The sequence below is a fragment of the Oncorhynchus mykiss genome, chromosome 27, assembly GCF_013265735.2.
Source record: "Oncorhynchus mykiss isolate Arlee chromosome 27, USDA_OmykA_1.1, whole genome shotgun sequence".
Taxonomy (NCBI): domain Eukaryota; kingdom Metazoa; phylum Chordata; class Actinopteri; order Salmoniformes; family Salmonidae; genus Oncorhynchus; species Oncorhynchus mykiss.
The window spans coordinates 18,575,001-18,590,000 of NC_048591.1; the positions used below are offsets into that span (position 1 = coordinate 18,575,001).

The window sequence follows — 15,000 nt, forward strand, 5'->3', positions numbered from 1 at the left end:
GGAACGTTTTTTTTTCCAAAAATTAAAATACTGCCCCTAGAGTCGCAACAGGTTTTAAGAGGGAACAGGGAAGTAATGGCTAAAAGGGTCCTACTCCTCAGCATGTCACCAATAAGTGGGTGAAGACAATCTCCCATAGAGAGTCCTTCAGCTCTGGCACAGGTCTAATGGAGCTTGGTACACACACACACGTACAGAGTACTTATTTACACATACAGAGAAGAGTACACACACACACAGTGTATAATACTTACATCCAGCCAGGAGGTATTGGTAATATTGCACCAGGTCAGAGGCCAGCACCAGAGGGTGGTTGGAGAGAAAGGGAGGCTGCAGCTCATTCCACAGTGGAGTCCTGTAACAACCAAACAACATAGGAGAGAAACACACAACTCAATTACAGAGAATAAAATATCAGTAGGTGTCCCAAATGGCACCATATTCCCAATGTAGTGCACTACTTTTAACCATTTAGGACACTTTTGGTAATCCACAATTACAAAATAGAGCTCTGGTCAAACAAAGGCTGCAGATTGAGGGCCAGATGTATAGACCAGTGCCCCTGCTGGGTGTATAAATAGACTGTGGTACCTGGAGCCTGGCAGTACAGAGACAGATATAACATATGAAGGTGTGTATACTATAGTAGTTACATACAGTACTGTATGTACATGAACATCACATGTGTTTTGTTCAACATAGCGGTAGTCTGATCACAGAGAACTGGGCCACAGCAGCAGAACTTTATATCTGGTTCCAGCTGCTCATTTGACATGGATGAATGGGATTCTGCAGCATAATATGTTTTCACTGTATCCAATATTCTTTTATAACTAGGTTATACATACAATATGTTAGAACATATATGACTCTTATAAAAAAAAGCAGTTTACTATGATAATGTCACACACACTACTGTATAAATCACACACACACAACTGTATAAGTGTACAATATATTACTGTATGTAAATCTTCATAACATGAACCACAGCTTAACAGAGCAGGGAAAACTGTGTGTGTGTGTGTGTGTGTGTGTGTGTGTGTGTGTGTGTGTGTGTGTGTGTGTGTGTGTGTGTGTGTGTGCGCGCGCATGTGTGTGTGTCAGTGGAGGCTCCTCAGAGAAGGGGAGGACCATCCTCCTCAGTGAATTTCATAAAGAGATACATTTTAAAACATTGAAAGTTATCCTTTTTAGATAAAACTATACTGAAATATATTCACGTCACCAAATTGATTAAAACACACTGTTTTCCAATGAAGGTCTACAGTAGCCTCAACAGCACACTGTAGGGTAGCACCATGGTGTAGCCGGAGGACAGCTAGCTTCCGTCCTCCTCTGGGTACATTGCCTTCAATACAAAACCTAGGAGGCCCATGGTTCTCACCTCCTTCCATAGACTTACACAGTAACTATGACAACTTCCGGAGGACATCCTCCAACCTATCAGAGCTTTTGCAGCATGAACTGACACGTTGTCCACCCAATCAAAGGATCAGAGAATGAATCTAGTACTGAAAGCATAAGCTACATCTAGCTAGCACTGCAGTGCATAACATTTGGTGAGTAGTTGACTCAAAGAGAGAGAAGGACAATAGCTGAACTGGTTTCAACAAATTAATTTCTCAAAAATGAAGGACAAGCAAGAGTGTAATTTTTTTTCAGTTTCACTTCCTTAGCTAGCAAATGCTAGTTCAGTTACTTAAACACCCGGCTCAAACAGAAGGATTCTATGTTAGCTAGCTGGCTATGACCATCCAACACAACACTAGAACTCTTCCAAGTAAAAGTGAGTTTTTGGTTTTATTAATGTATTGCCACCGGGGACCGCCGGTGTAACTGCTTAGTGACTATACATGTTACAGCATAATTGTAGCGGGTTTACTAACGCATGAGTTATATTAGCTATGTTGACTAGGATGGTACTTTAGCTAATATGGGGACAACAATGTAGGCTGATGGTTATGATTAGATATGCTAGATGGTTATTATTAGATATGCTAGATGGTTATGATTAGATATGCTAGATGGTTATTATTAGATATGCTAGATGGTTATGATTAGATATGCTAGATGGTTATGATTAGATATGCTAGATGGTTATTATTAGATATGCTAGATGGTTATGATTAGATATGCTAGATGGTTATTATTAGATATGCTAGATGGTTATGATTAGATATGCTAGATGGTTATTATTAGATATGCTAGATGGTTATGATTAGATATGCTAGATGGTTATTATTAGATATGCTAGATGGTTATGATTAGATATGCTAAATGGTTATGATTAGATATGCTAGATGGTTATTATTAGATATGCTAGATGGTTATTATTAGATATGCTAGATGGTTATTATTAGATATGCTAGATGGTTATGATTAGATATGCTAGATGGTTATGATTAGATATGCTAGATGATTATGATTAGATATGCTAGATGGTTATTATTAGATATGCTAGATGGTTATGATTAGATATGCTAGATGCAGGCAAGTGTGCGAGGCGGTATGGAATGTGTCACTGTCATCTTAAATTTGTCTCTCGACCTGTGTGCACCTACGTTGTAAACTTTCATTCATAGGCTAGGTTGTAGCAACCTCATAATGGGTATAGGAAAATTAGAGTATCATGTAGCAGCCTAAACCTATCAATGTTACATTGAACTGGATGAATGAAGTTATTCAATATGATGTAATAGAAATAAGGCCATGCTCATTAAAAAAAATGTCCTCCCTAATCTTAAACCACACAGACCGCCACTGATGTGTGTGTGTGTGCGTATATGTGTGTGTATATGTGTACGTGTGTGTGTGTGTGTTAGGAAGGGTCAGTTACCTGGCCAGGCTCCAGCAGGCCCGTGGACATGTGTTGAGCTCCAGGGGTGTGTCATCGCTGATCTTCTGGGCCGTGCTGATTGGCCGAGGCTCCAGGACGTGCTCCACCAGGGTGCCATAGCAACTGAGGATGTAGAGGGACTCCACCACTGACCGGCTGGACTGGTCTGAGTAACAGGAGGTCAACAGGTTAACGTTACGGAGTAAGAGGAGCACGTTGTTGTGACTTAGCTAAGTGTTTTGTCTACTATGCCCAGCATCTCACTGAGTGGGTTCCTACTTCCCTGACCTTAATGTTGCGTCTACACAGGGGGCTAAGAGGGGTTGACACCCAGAGTAAAGTTTCCAGGCCAATGGTATTTACGATTCTCCTACAGATTTTGAACTTTTAAATTACCAAATTAAAACAAAATGAAAGTGTTTTAGTGTGATGATGGTTTTGGGGGTAACAGCTAGGATACTAATGCACTAGTGGAATCTAATGATGAGCCTTTACAGCCCCTCACCTTTCTCTCTCTTCATGTTGGGGTTGGTCATGTACCATGAGCGTGAGGCAGCAAAGACAGCAGCCACACAGAACTCTCCTCCACTGGACTTACTGGGGGAGATCTGAGGGAGAGGCTTGGCTTTGCTGCATGGGGGGAGAAAAAGAGCGAGAGAGAATGAGCGAGAGAGCGAGAGCGAGAGAGCGAGAGAGAGAGAGAGAGAGAGAGAGAGAGAGAGAGAGAGAGAGAGACAGAGAGAGAGACAGAGAGAGAGAGAGACAGAGAGAGAGACAGAGAGAGAGAGAGAGAGAGAGAGAGAGAGAGAGACAGAGAGAGAGAGAGAGAGAGAGAGAGAGAGAGAGAGAGAGAGAGAGAGCGAGGGAGCGAGAGGTTGAGTGGGTAGGAATCCCAGCCGAGGGGACACAGACACAGGGTACTCCTCTTAGAGAAGATAAAGGCTGGCGGTTTGAGTTGTTAGATGAACTAAAGCTGTAGTTAAAGAAAGAATGAGGAGAGAGAATTGTTGCCAAATGTTGTAGTGAGAATGATGCCAAATCTGGTTTGAGATATTAAGTTCAAACACTGCCACATCTGTGAACAGAAAACAAGCCAAGCTTTTAACACAATTACACTTCAGGCAATTTAGCAAAAAAAAGAGATGAGGGCGACTTAAAATTAAGTACATTGGTAACAAAATATATATATTTGCTCTGAATTGTCTCCAATTTCACTGTGCTCGTGTCTGAACAAATTATTTATGTACTGGTCTCTACTATTCAGCAAATTAAAAACATCATTAGACCTAATACAGGATATTTCCTCCCTCATTCAATACAGGGTTCCCGCAGTCTGAACGGCATAGCGTGTGTGTGAGTGTGCATTCCCATGCCAGTAGATCAGGACTGCAGCTCTGTAGAGGATGTCCATGGTATTTTAAAGCCTGTGTTGCATGTGCTGCTAGTTGATTACATCCTTCCTTTTGTCATGAAGCACGCCATGTACACTCAAACCATTACAGGCTGGCCTGACCATGGACTGTACAGAGGACTGGGTGTGTGTGTTTGTGTATGTGTGTCCACACACTAATACACGTGCCACGCACACACACACAAACACAAACACACATGAATAGAAAAAAGTTTCAGCGAATACTTGAGGATGCCATAATGGTTATCACTTGCTTGAACACGTGCCTCGAATGCTGCTAGTCTTCCAGCTGCTTCCCCTCGTCTCACTTTGAGTTCACCGTTTGAGAGAATTTACTGGGAGTTATTGGATTATTCAGACATGTCAGGACCGTTTGGATGAAAGAGAACACAGGAAAAGTTCAGTATGGTGATAGGGCTGCATATGCTATTGATCAGAGAACAGTAGCGGAGCAGCCTGGTATTATTGTCCAGCTCTATAACCAAGGTGGACAGTAAAACCCCCGGAGGAAGGGATGGAGGCTGAAGGGCCTGACACAGTCTGACACACTAACACAGTCTGACACTAACACAGTCCCACAGGAGAGGTTCACCTCTGATCTAACCACGAAGAACTCACTAACACATACACAAACTCACGCCAGCCCGCTTGAACACGCACAACCAACTGTACCACACACACAGTCCAACATTTTGGAACACGAAAATTCTATATAATTAAATTATGTAATATTCAACAATTCACTTCAAAATAACCAGAAAATATAATTACGATATACATTTCTCAAAGATTTTCAATACTATGTACCCAAAGCTGTTCTATTTAATCCAGTGTGATGGCATACTGTCCAGTACTATGTACCCTGAGCTGTTCTATTTAATCCAGTGTGATGGCATACTGTCCAGTACTATGTACCCAAACTGTTCTATTTAATCCAGTGTGATGGCATACTGTCCAGTACTATGTACCCAGAGCTGTTCTATTTAATCCAGTGTGATGGCATACTGTCCAGTACTATGTACCCAAAGCTGTTATATTTAATCCAGTGTGATGGCATACTGTCCAGTACTATGTACCCAAACTGTTCTATTTAATCCAGTGTGATGGCATACTGTCCAGTACTATGTACCCAGAGCTGTTCTATTTAATCCAGTGTGATGGCATACTGTCCAGTACTATGTACCCAAAGCTGTTATATTTAATCCAGTGTGATGGCATACTGTCCAGTACTATGTACCCTGAGCTGTTCTATTTAATCCAGTGTGATGGCATACTGTCCAGTACTATGTACCCAGAGCTGTTCTATTTAATCCAGTGTGATGGCATACTGTCCAGTACTATGTACCCAAAGCTGTTCTATTTAATCCAGTGTGATGGCATACTGTCCAGTACTATATACCCAGAGCTGTTCTATTTAATCCAGTGTGATGGCATACTGTCCAGTACTATGTACCCTGAGCTGTTCTATTTAATCCAGTGTGATGGCATACTGTCCAGTACTATGTACCCAAAGCTGTTCTATTTAATCCAGTGTGATGGCATACTGTCCAGTACTATGTACCCAAAGCTGTTATATTTAATCCAGTGTGATGGCATACTGTCCAGTACTATGTACCCTGAGCTGTTATATTTAATCCAGTGTGATGGCATACTGTCCAGTACTATATACCCAAAGCTGTTATATTTAATCCAGTGTGATGGCATACTGTCCAGTACTATGTACCCTGAGCTGTTCTATTTAATCCAGTGTGATGGCATACTGTCCAGTACTATGTACCCTGAGCTGTTCTATTTAATCCAGTGTGATGGCATACTGTCCAGTACTATGTACCCAAAGCTGTTATATTTAATCCAGTGTGATGGCATACTGTCCAGTACTATATACCCAAAGCTGTTCTATTTAATCCAGTGTGATGGCATACTGTCCAGTACTATGTACCCAAAGCTGTTCTATTTAATCCAGTGTGATGGCATACTGTCCAGTACTATGTACCCAAAGCTGTTCTATTTAATCCAGTGTGATGGCATACTGTCCAGTACTATGTACCCAAAGCTGTTATATTTAATCCAGTGTGATGGCATACTGTCCAGTACTATGTACCCTGAGCTGTTCTATTTAATCCAGTGTGATGGCATACTGTCCAGTACTATGTACCCTGAGCTGTTCTATTTAATCCAGTGTGATGGCATACTGTCCAGTACTATGTACCCTGAGCTGTTATATTTAATCCAGTGTGATGGCATACTGTCCAGTACTATATACCCAAAGCTGTTATATTTAATCCAGTGTGATGGCATACTGTCCAGTACTATGTACCCTGAGCTGTTCTATTTAATCCAGTGTGATGGCATACTGTCCAGTACTATGTACCCTGAGCTGTTCTATTTAATCCAGTGTGATGGCATACTGTCCAGTACTATGTACCCAAAGCTGTTCTATTTAATCCAGTGTGATGGCATACTGTCCAGTACTATGTACCCAAAGCTGTTCTATTTAATCCAGTGTGATGGCATACTGTCCAGTACTATGTACCCAAAGCTGTTCTATTTAATCCAGTGTGATGGCATACTGTCCAGTACTATGTACCCAAAGCTGTTATATTTAATCCAGTGTGATGGCATACTGTCCAGTACTATGTACCCTGAGCTGTTCTATTTAATCCAGTGTGATGGCATACTGTCCAGTACTATGTACCCTGAGCTGTTCTATTTAATCCAGTGTGATGGCATACTGTCCAGTACTTGAACTCTTCTTGGCCTCTCAGCCTCAGTGACACACTAACAGGTGTTGAATGACCTGTTGTGGGCCTCAACTCTCCCTCCTCCTCTTCCCTTCAAACTGTCAGCAGCTCGTAAATTACTCCCTGGACGTGGGGGAGATGTTGAGGTCTTTGTTAAGCCGACACCGCGTGAAGGATGTTTCTGGGTAGAACGGGGTGCTCTAGACAGCGTTACTGGCTGTGTATTTATTAGTGTTGGAGAGAGAGAGTGAGGGGTGAGGCTGGATAACCAAATATCTACAGTAAGCCATGGAAGCAGAGGAGAGATGGAGAGATAAGACCATGTCAGGATATTGCCTTGGCTAACTCTACATCCCTCTTGCCTCCTCGGATCTGTCCATCTGTTCGACTGTCTGTCTGTCAGCGTGTCCAGGAGATACAGAGCTATGAAAACATGCAGAACCTCTGTCGGACGGCCAGGGGTCAGCCAACACAGCACACTGCTTCCTTCTCACTCCGCCTTCCCTCTGTCTTGCTCTCCCTTATCTCTTCCAGTCACTCTCTCTACGTTTTCTCTTCCAGTCACTCTCTCTCTACGTTTTCTCTTCCAGTCACTCTCTCTACGTTTTCTCTTCCAGTCACTCTCGCTCTACGTTTTCTCTTCCAGTCACTCTCGCTCTACATTTTCTCTTCCAGTCACTCTCTCTACGTTTTCTCTTCCAGTCACTCTCTCTACGTTTTCTCTTCCAGTCTCACTCTCTCTACGTTTTCTCTTCCAGTCACTCTCTCTACGTTTTCTCTTCCAGTCACTCTCGCTCTACATTTTCTCTTCCATGAACTCTACATTTTCTCTTCCAGTCACTCTCTCTCTACGTTCGATTCCAGTCACTCTCTCTCTACGTTTTCTTATTCAGTCACTCTCTCTCTCTCTATGTTTTCTCTTCCAGTCACTCTCTCTACGTTTTCTCTTCCAGTCACTCTCTCTCTATGTTTTTTATTCAGTCTCTCTCTCTCTACGTTTTCTCTTCCAGTCACTCTCTCTACGTTTTCTTATTCAGTCACTCTCTCTCTCTACGTTTTCTCTTCCAGTCACTCTCTCTACGTTTTCTTATTCAGTCACTCTCTCTCTCTCTCTACGTTCTCTTCCATACACTCTCTCTCTACGTTTTCTTATTCAGTCACCCTCTACGTTTTCTCTTCCAGTCACTCTCTCTACGTTTTCTCTTCCAGTCACTCTCTCTCTGCATTTTCTCTTCCAGTCACTCTCTCTACGTTTTCTCTTCCAGTCACTCTCTCTCTACGTTTTCTTATTCAGTCACTCTCTCTCTCTACGTGTTCTTATTCAGTCACTCTCTCTCTACGTGTTCTTATTCAGTCACTCTCTCTACGTTTTCTTATTCAGTCACTCTCTCTCTACGTTTTCTTTCCCAGTCACTCTCTCTACGTTTTCTCTTCCAGTCACTCTCTACATTTTCTCTTCCAGTCACTCTCTCTACATTTTCTCTTCCAGTCACTCTCTCTACATTTTCTCTTCCAGTCACTCTCTCTACATTTTCTCTTCCAGTCACTCTCTCTACATTTTCTCTTCCAGTCACTCTCTCTACGTTTTCTCTTCCAGTCACTCTCTCTACGTTTTCTCTTCCAGTCACTCTCTACATTTTCTCTTCCAGTCACTCTCTCTACATTTTCTCTTCCAGTCACTCTCTCTACATTTTCTCTTCCAGTCACTCACTCTCTCTACATTTTCTCTTCCAGTCACTCTCTCTACATTTTCTCTTCCAGTCACTCTCTCTACGTTTTCTCTTCCAGTCACTCTCTCTCTACGTTTTCTTATTCAGTCTCTCTCTCTCTACGTTTTCTCTTCCAGTCACTCTCTCTATGTTTTCTCTTCCAGTCACTCTCTCTACGTTTTCTCTTCCAGTCACTCTCTCTACGTTTTCTCTTCCAGTCACTCTCTCTACGTTTTCTCTTCCAGTCACTCTCTCTACGTTTTCTCTTCCAGTCACTCTCTCTATGTTTTCTCTTCCAGTCACTCTCTCTATGTTTTCTCTTCCAGTCACTCTCTCTACGTTTTCTCTTCCAGTCACTCTCTCTACGTTTTCTCTTCCAGTCACTCTCTCTACGTTTTCTCTTCCAGTCACTCTCTCTACGTTTTCTCTTCCAGTCACTCTCTCTATGTTTTCTCTTCCAGTCACTCTCTCTACGTTTTCTCTTCCAGTCTCACTCTCTCTACATGTTCTCTTCCAGTCACTCTCTCTCTCTATGTTTTCTTATTCAGTCACTCTCTCTCTCTCTAAGGTCTCTTCCAGTCACTCTCTTTTTACGTTTTCTTATTCAGTCACTCTCTCTACGTTTTCTCTTCCAGTCACACTCTCTCTTTACGTTTTCTTATTCAGTCACTCTCTCTCTACGTTCTCTTCCAGTCACTCTCTCTCTACGTTTTCTTATTCAGTCACTCTCTCTCTACGTTTTCTCTTCCAGTCACTCTCTCTCTACGTTTTCTCTTCCAGTCACTCTCTCTACGTTTTCTCTTCCAGTCACTCTCTCTACGTTTTCTCTTCCAGTCACTCTCTACGTTTTCTCTTCCAGTCACTCTCTCTACGTTTTCTCTTCCAGTCACTCTCTCTACGTTTTCTCTTCCAGTCACTCTCTCTACGTTTTCTCTTCCAGTCACTCTCTCTACGTTCTCTTCCAGTCACTCTCTCTACGTTTTCTCTTCCAGTCACTCTCTACGTTTTCTCTTCCAGTCACTCTCTCTCTCTACGTTTTCTTATTCAGTCACTCTCTCTACGTTTTCTCTTCCAGTCACTCTCTCTTTACGTTTTCTTATTCAGTCACTCTCTCTCTCTCTACGTTTTCTTATTCAGTCACTCTCTCTCTACGTTTTCTCTTCCAGTCATTCTCTCTTTACGTTTTCTTATTCAGTCACTCTCTCCCCGTTTCTCAACCTCTCTAACACAACATCCGCATATCAAAATATGACTGATATGGTGATGGGAAACTCAACAAATCCTGTTCCGTGCTCTGGATCTCTCTTTAACAGAGTACATGATAAGGGAGCTGGTGAATGGTTAGGGGAGGGAGGGAAAGAGGGTTGGGGTATGTGTTAGTCATTATAGAACATGTAATCTCACTTCACTGCTCACTGTGATTTGTGTGTGTGGTGTCTTTGACAGCTAGTGGTGAGAGTGATGGAGTCTGTCGGACTCTTCTTTAGTGAGGGGTTTCATCTCTCCAACATTCTACTTCTTCTCTCTCTCTTACTGGAATTTGTTTTGTGGTCAACTGGTTTCAATATCCCCAGGAAACACAAATCCTATTCCAGTGGCTTGACTTTGGTTTTGGGGTGAAATCTCAGGCTGACGCGTTTGCCACACGGCGCTGTGTGTGGTGTGAAGGAAGGTATTTTATCTCCCCACTTTTCACGGTTGTCTTTGGATGGAGGCCGGCTTGAATAATACATCAAGGAATAACATTCAATAAAAACGACATGCTTTCATGCATTGAGGGGAAAGACCCAGTGACAAATTAAAAGTGTAAACGGCTCTTATGGCACTGTGGCTGAGAAGACTACTGCATGACTCTAAACTGCAGGGCTGGCCTGGGTACTAACACACACACATATGTACGCCTGCACACATGTAAGCACGCACACACAACAGACTGTGTGATAAGCTCTCCTTGTGGCGACACCATACTGATCAGCCACTGCAGATACTCTACATATTCTCTCTTTGAAGAGTACAGGGTTACCACTGTCTGCTAATGGGAGTGGGATCACAGCTTGGTTCTAGTAGAAATGACCGCAAATGGTTATTCATCTCAGGTTCAAATGATTACTTTCCTCTCTGTCTCACTTGAAGTGTTGAGGTTTTCACCCTGCGACAGACAGGCAGACAGACAGACAGACAGGACAGTACTCTGGACTCTATACGGTACAGAGGAACCGGTCAGGAAAGAGAAAAAAGAAAGAAAGGTGGAACCCAGTATCAATAAATGACAATAAATAAATAAATACACAGAGTGGGACAGGAGAGAGGGGGAGATGAATGGCACTAAACAGAAGCCAAATCCCCCCCCCCCCTCCCCACGAGATGTTATTTTGTGCTATTGGGAAGACTTCATTTTCTCTGCAACTTTAATTCACTGAAAAGACTACTTGTACGTCATTTCCACTTTTCATTTAACAAATGAGGACTTTTGACTGAGCTAATAGCTTTTCCTCAAGGGCGTAATTAAATCTGTGACGTCCACCATCAAAGCCCTTTCGCATTACAGGGCCGTGGCGAACATGAGGCGCCATTGAAGGGTTGGGAGGGGGCTGTCCCTCGCCATAAACAAATACGATAGAGCCTTACTTCTGTCACCTCCTCCAGCGACAAAGTGCAGCAAAGACCGGTAGGGTAGAGCAGAACAGTGGATCCATTCAAAATGGCACCATATTCCCTATATACACACATTTACCAGGGCCCATAGGGTTCTGGTCAAAAGTATGGCACTACATAGGGAATAGGGTGTAATTTGGGACACAGCCAGTGTAACTCAGAACGGGGTTGAGAGGAGCGGTGGCAAAGCCCAGGCCATATGTTTAATATGTATCAGTGGCTGAGACTGGAGCTGGGCATTAAGACAGAGGAGAGAGAAAGAACCACAGAGATGGGGAGAGGGAGGGAGAGAGAGAAATTGAGAGAAAAAGAAAAAGAAAGAGAGCGAGAGAGAGGGCTTTGGGCAGCCTTGTGGAGGACACATCCCTCAACGTCACATTTATTATTTTACAGCAGCCTTCCAAAACAGAGGTGGCCTTGGGGCAGGAGGCTGGAGCTACAGACAGACGGCTGTAATGATGATGCTATTTGGGAGTCGAGCGGACTGAGTGGGGAAGACTGACTAAAATGCCGTTTCAACATCTCAGCGAAATAATCAGAGGCTGCCTCCCAAATGGAACAATATCAAATGGAACCCTATTCCCTATAAGGTGCAATACTTTTGAACAGGGCCATTTGAACATTAAGCATCTCCAATCCAAAATGAATTCTACAATCGGCTTCCTATTTCACAACAAAGACTCCTTCACTCATGCTACTAAACATACCCTTGTAAAACTGACCATCCTACCGATCCTTGACTTCGGTGATGTCATTTACAAAATAGCCTCCAACACTCTACTCAGAAAATTGGATGTAGTCTAGCACAGTGCCATCCGTTGTCACCAAAGCCCCAAACACTACCCACCACTGCTACCTGTATGCTCTCGTTGGCTGGCCCTCGCTTCATATTCATCGCCAAACCCACTGGCTCCAGGTCATCTATAAGTCTTTGCTAGGTAAAGCCCCGACTTATCTCAGCTCACTGGTTACCCTAGCAACACCCACCCGTATATTTCACTGGTCATCCCCAAAGCCAACTCCTCCTTTGGCCGCCTTTCCTTCCAGTTTTCTGCTGCCAATGACTGGAACGAAGCTGGAGACTGGAGACATATCTCCCTCACTAACTTTAAGCATCAGCTGTGTCAGAACAGCTTACCGATCACTGCACCTGTACACAGCCCATCTGTAAATAGCCCACCCAACTACCTTATCCCCATATTGTTAATTTTTGCTGTTTTGCACCCCACTATGGCCTATTTATTGCCTTACCTCACTAATCTTACTACATTTGCACACACTGCATATAGATTTTTCTATTGTGTTATTGACTTTACGTTTGTTTAACCCATGTGTAACTCTGTGATGATGTTTTTGTCACACTGCTTTGCTTTATCTTGGCCAGGTCACAGCTGTAAATGAGAACTTGTTCTCAACTGGCCTACCTGGTTAAATAAAGGTGAAATAAAAATAAAGAGTGCACTATGTGGAGAATAGGGTGAAATTTGGGATGCACACAGAGAATCAGAAACTTCAACCCCCCTTCCTCGCTCTAAGTCTAATGTTCCTCATCACACTAATGCTCAGAGAAGGATTTATCGTGGGATGGTTGTTTCTCCTGCCTGCCTGCCCCACCCTAGAATAGCCCTAAGATGGAGGTTCCATGTCTATATTTAACAGCTAGTCTAGTGTGAGCTCATGTACTTGGACGGTGGTCAGAGGTTACGCGCCACACTCTTCCATCCTAAACTGTTGAAAAAAAGGAGGGATACGGAGATGGGGAACATCAGGGGTCAGAGAAGAGGTTATTCAGGGAAGAGGAAGACGTGCTACTGTACTGTATGTGTCATTGGGTGTGTCAGAAATGGCACCCTATTCCCTATATATACACTCTTATAATGCACTATATTATAAGGGATAGGGTGCCATTTGGGAGGCAGCCATTATGGGAGAGAAAGAGAGGCCTTGTTGCATGTCCAGGTCCTCATCTCACACATCCTCTCCAGCCCATCCAAACAAAACACTGTTAATAAAACACAATTGAAATGATGAAGTTAGACCAATGATATGTTCTGCCCTCAGTCCAGGGACCTGCTGTTACAGGAACAATAGTGATTTAACTAGTTAGCTTGAGATGGAGACAAAGGCAGAGCAAAAGGTAGGCAGTTACTGTTACTGTGGGGGGGGGGGGGGGGGGGGTCATCATGCTAACAAATGCTAATGATGTATCTTTGAAAAGCATACCGCTCTCTGAACTCACTAAGAGCCTAGCTGGGCTGGGAGGGAGGGAGCTAAGAGAGGAGAGGGAAACAAGCTTCAATTAAAAAGTATGAGTGAGTTACTGGCCACAACAAGAGAGGAAAGTCAATACTTGGGGAAGGAACCACATGTTATTAATTTCCTGAAGTTAATGGAGGGAGGAACGAGAGAGGAGTGAGAGAGCGAGTCGGAGGAAAAAAAGTTCACTGCGTCGCCGTTGAGCCCAGCCACTCAATCATCTGTCCATAAGTGACTGTCATAATGGGGATTCTTTTTAAAAGCTTGTAAGCACCTGATTTCACAAGACAGCGTTGACAGAGAGAGACGGACCTTTCTGCCATCCATGAGTATTAGAGAGAGCTGCATGGTTAGAAAACTCATTGCTAACTTAGAGAAGTGTAATGTTCTCTGTCGTTCGCAGTAGATTGAGGCCCAAACTGAGGTGAGTGGACAAAAACGTCATATTAAACATATAGGTCTGTGCGGCGGCTGTGTAATTCACATTTTGAGGAGAATTGGCTATGACAATGCTGTATAAAAGTAGGCATCCTTCATCACAACTGAAGTAAATGAGATGAATTCGAAACAGAATGATGCATGAATAGTAACATCTCTGTACATACAAAATAATGCCAACTGCCTTTTCATGATTATACAATCCACCTCTTATTGCAAAATGTTCAAAGTTCAAGGAAATGATTATAAGCCTATAACAAATCAACAACAATGTTATTCTCCAAGTTCACACATAAGCACCACGTTGTTTTCCCAGAAAGGGAGGCAAATCACTGATTACATAACATTCATCAATTACATCGTATAATTGACAAAGAAAAAGTAACAAACAGATGGATGGCTAAAGCCACATTAGCCACACGTCTGTTCACAGCGGACAGCCTTTGTGCAATGTAGGACTCACGTGCATGCACACCCGATTGTTCAATCATATTGCCACAAAACAATAAAAACACAATGGGAACAACATGAGATCAACCAAGCTGTTATTCTTAATACAACTGTCGAGCGAGAGAGAGCGAGAAAGAAAGAGAGCGAGAGAGAGCGAGAGAAAGAAAGAAAAAGAGAGCGAGAGAAAGAAAGAGCGAGAGAAAGAGAGCGAGAGAAAGAGAGCGAGAGAGAGAGAGCGAGAGAGAGCGAGAAACAAAGAGAGCGAGAGAAAGAAAGAGCGAGAGAAAGAAAGAAAAAGAGCGAGCGAGAGAGATCGAGAGAGAGAGCGAGAGAGTGAAAGAGAGAGAGAGCGAGAGAGAGAGCGAGAGAGAGTGAAAGAGAGAGAGAGCGAGAGAGAGAGCGAGAGAGGGAGCGAGAGAGTGAAAGAGAGAGAGAGCGAGAGAGTGAAAGAGAGAGAGAGCGAGAGAGAGAGCGAGAGAGTGAAAGAGAGAGAGAGCGAGA

The 15,000-nt window shown here is 43.1% G+C and overlaps 1 protein-coding gene across 7 annotated transcripts in view; it reads right to left on the reverse strand.

Moving 5' to 3' along the window:
• Positions 1-15,000, reverse strand: part of LOC110507115 (breast carcinoma-amplified sequence 3) — a 353,145-nt gene that overhangs the window by 196,234 nt on the left and 141,911 nt on the right. For all 7 annotated transcript variants that reach the window (XM_036965503.1, XM_036965506.1, XM_036965504.1 and 4 more), the window contains 3 exons: positions 3,345-3,469; positions 2,840-3,005; positions 255-355 (listed from right to left, as the gene is read on the reverse strand). In XM_036965503.1, the coding sequence (XP_036821398.1) occupies positions 255-355; positions 2,840-3,005; positions 3,345-3,469 (392 nt within the window). The remainder of the gene's footprint in view (positions 1-254; positions 356-2,839; positions 3,006-3,344; positions 3,470-15,000) is intronic.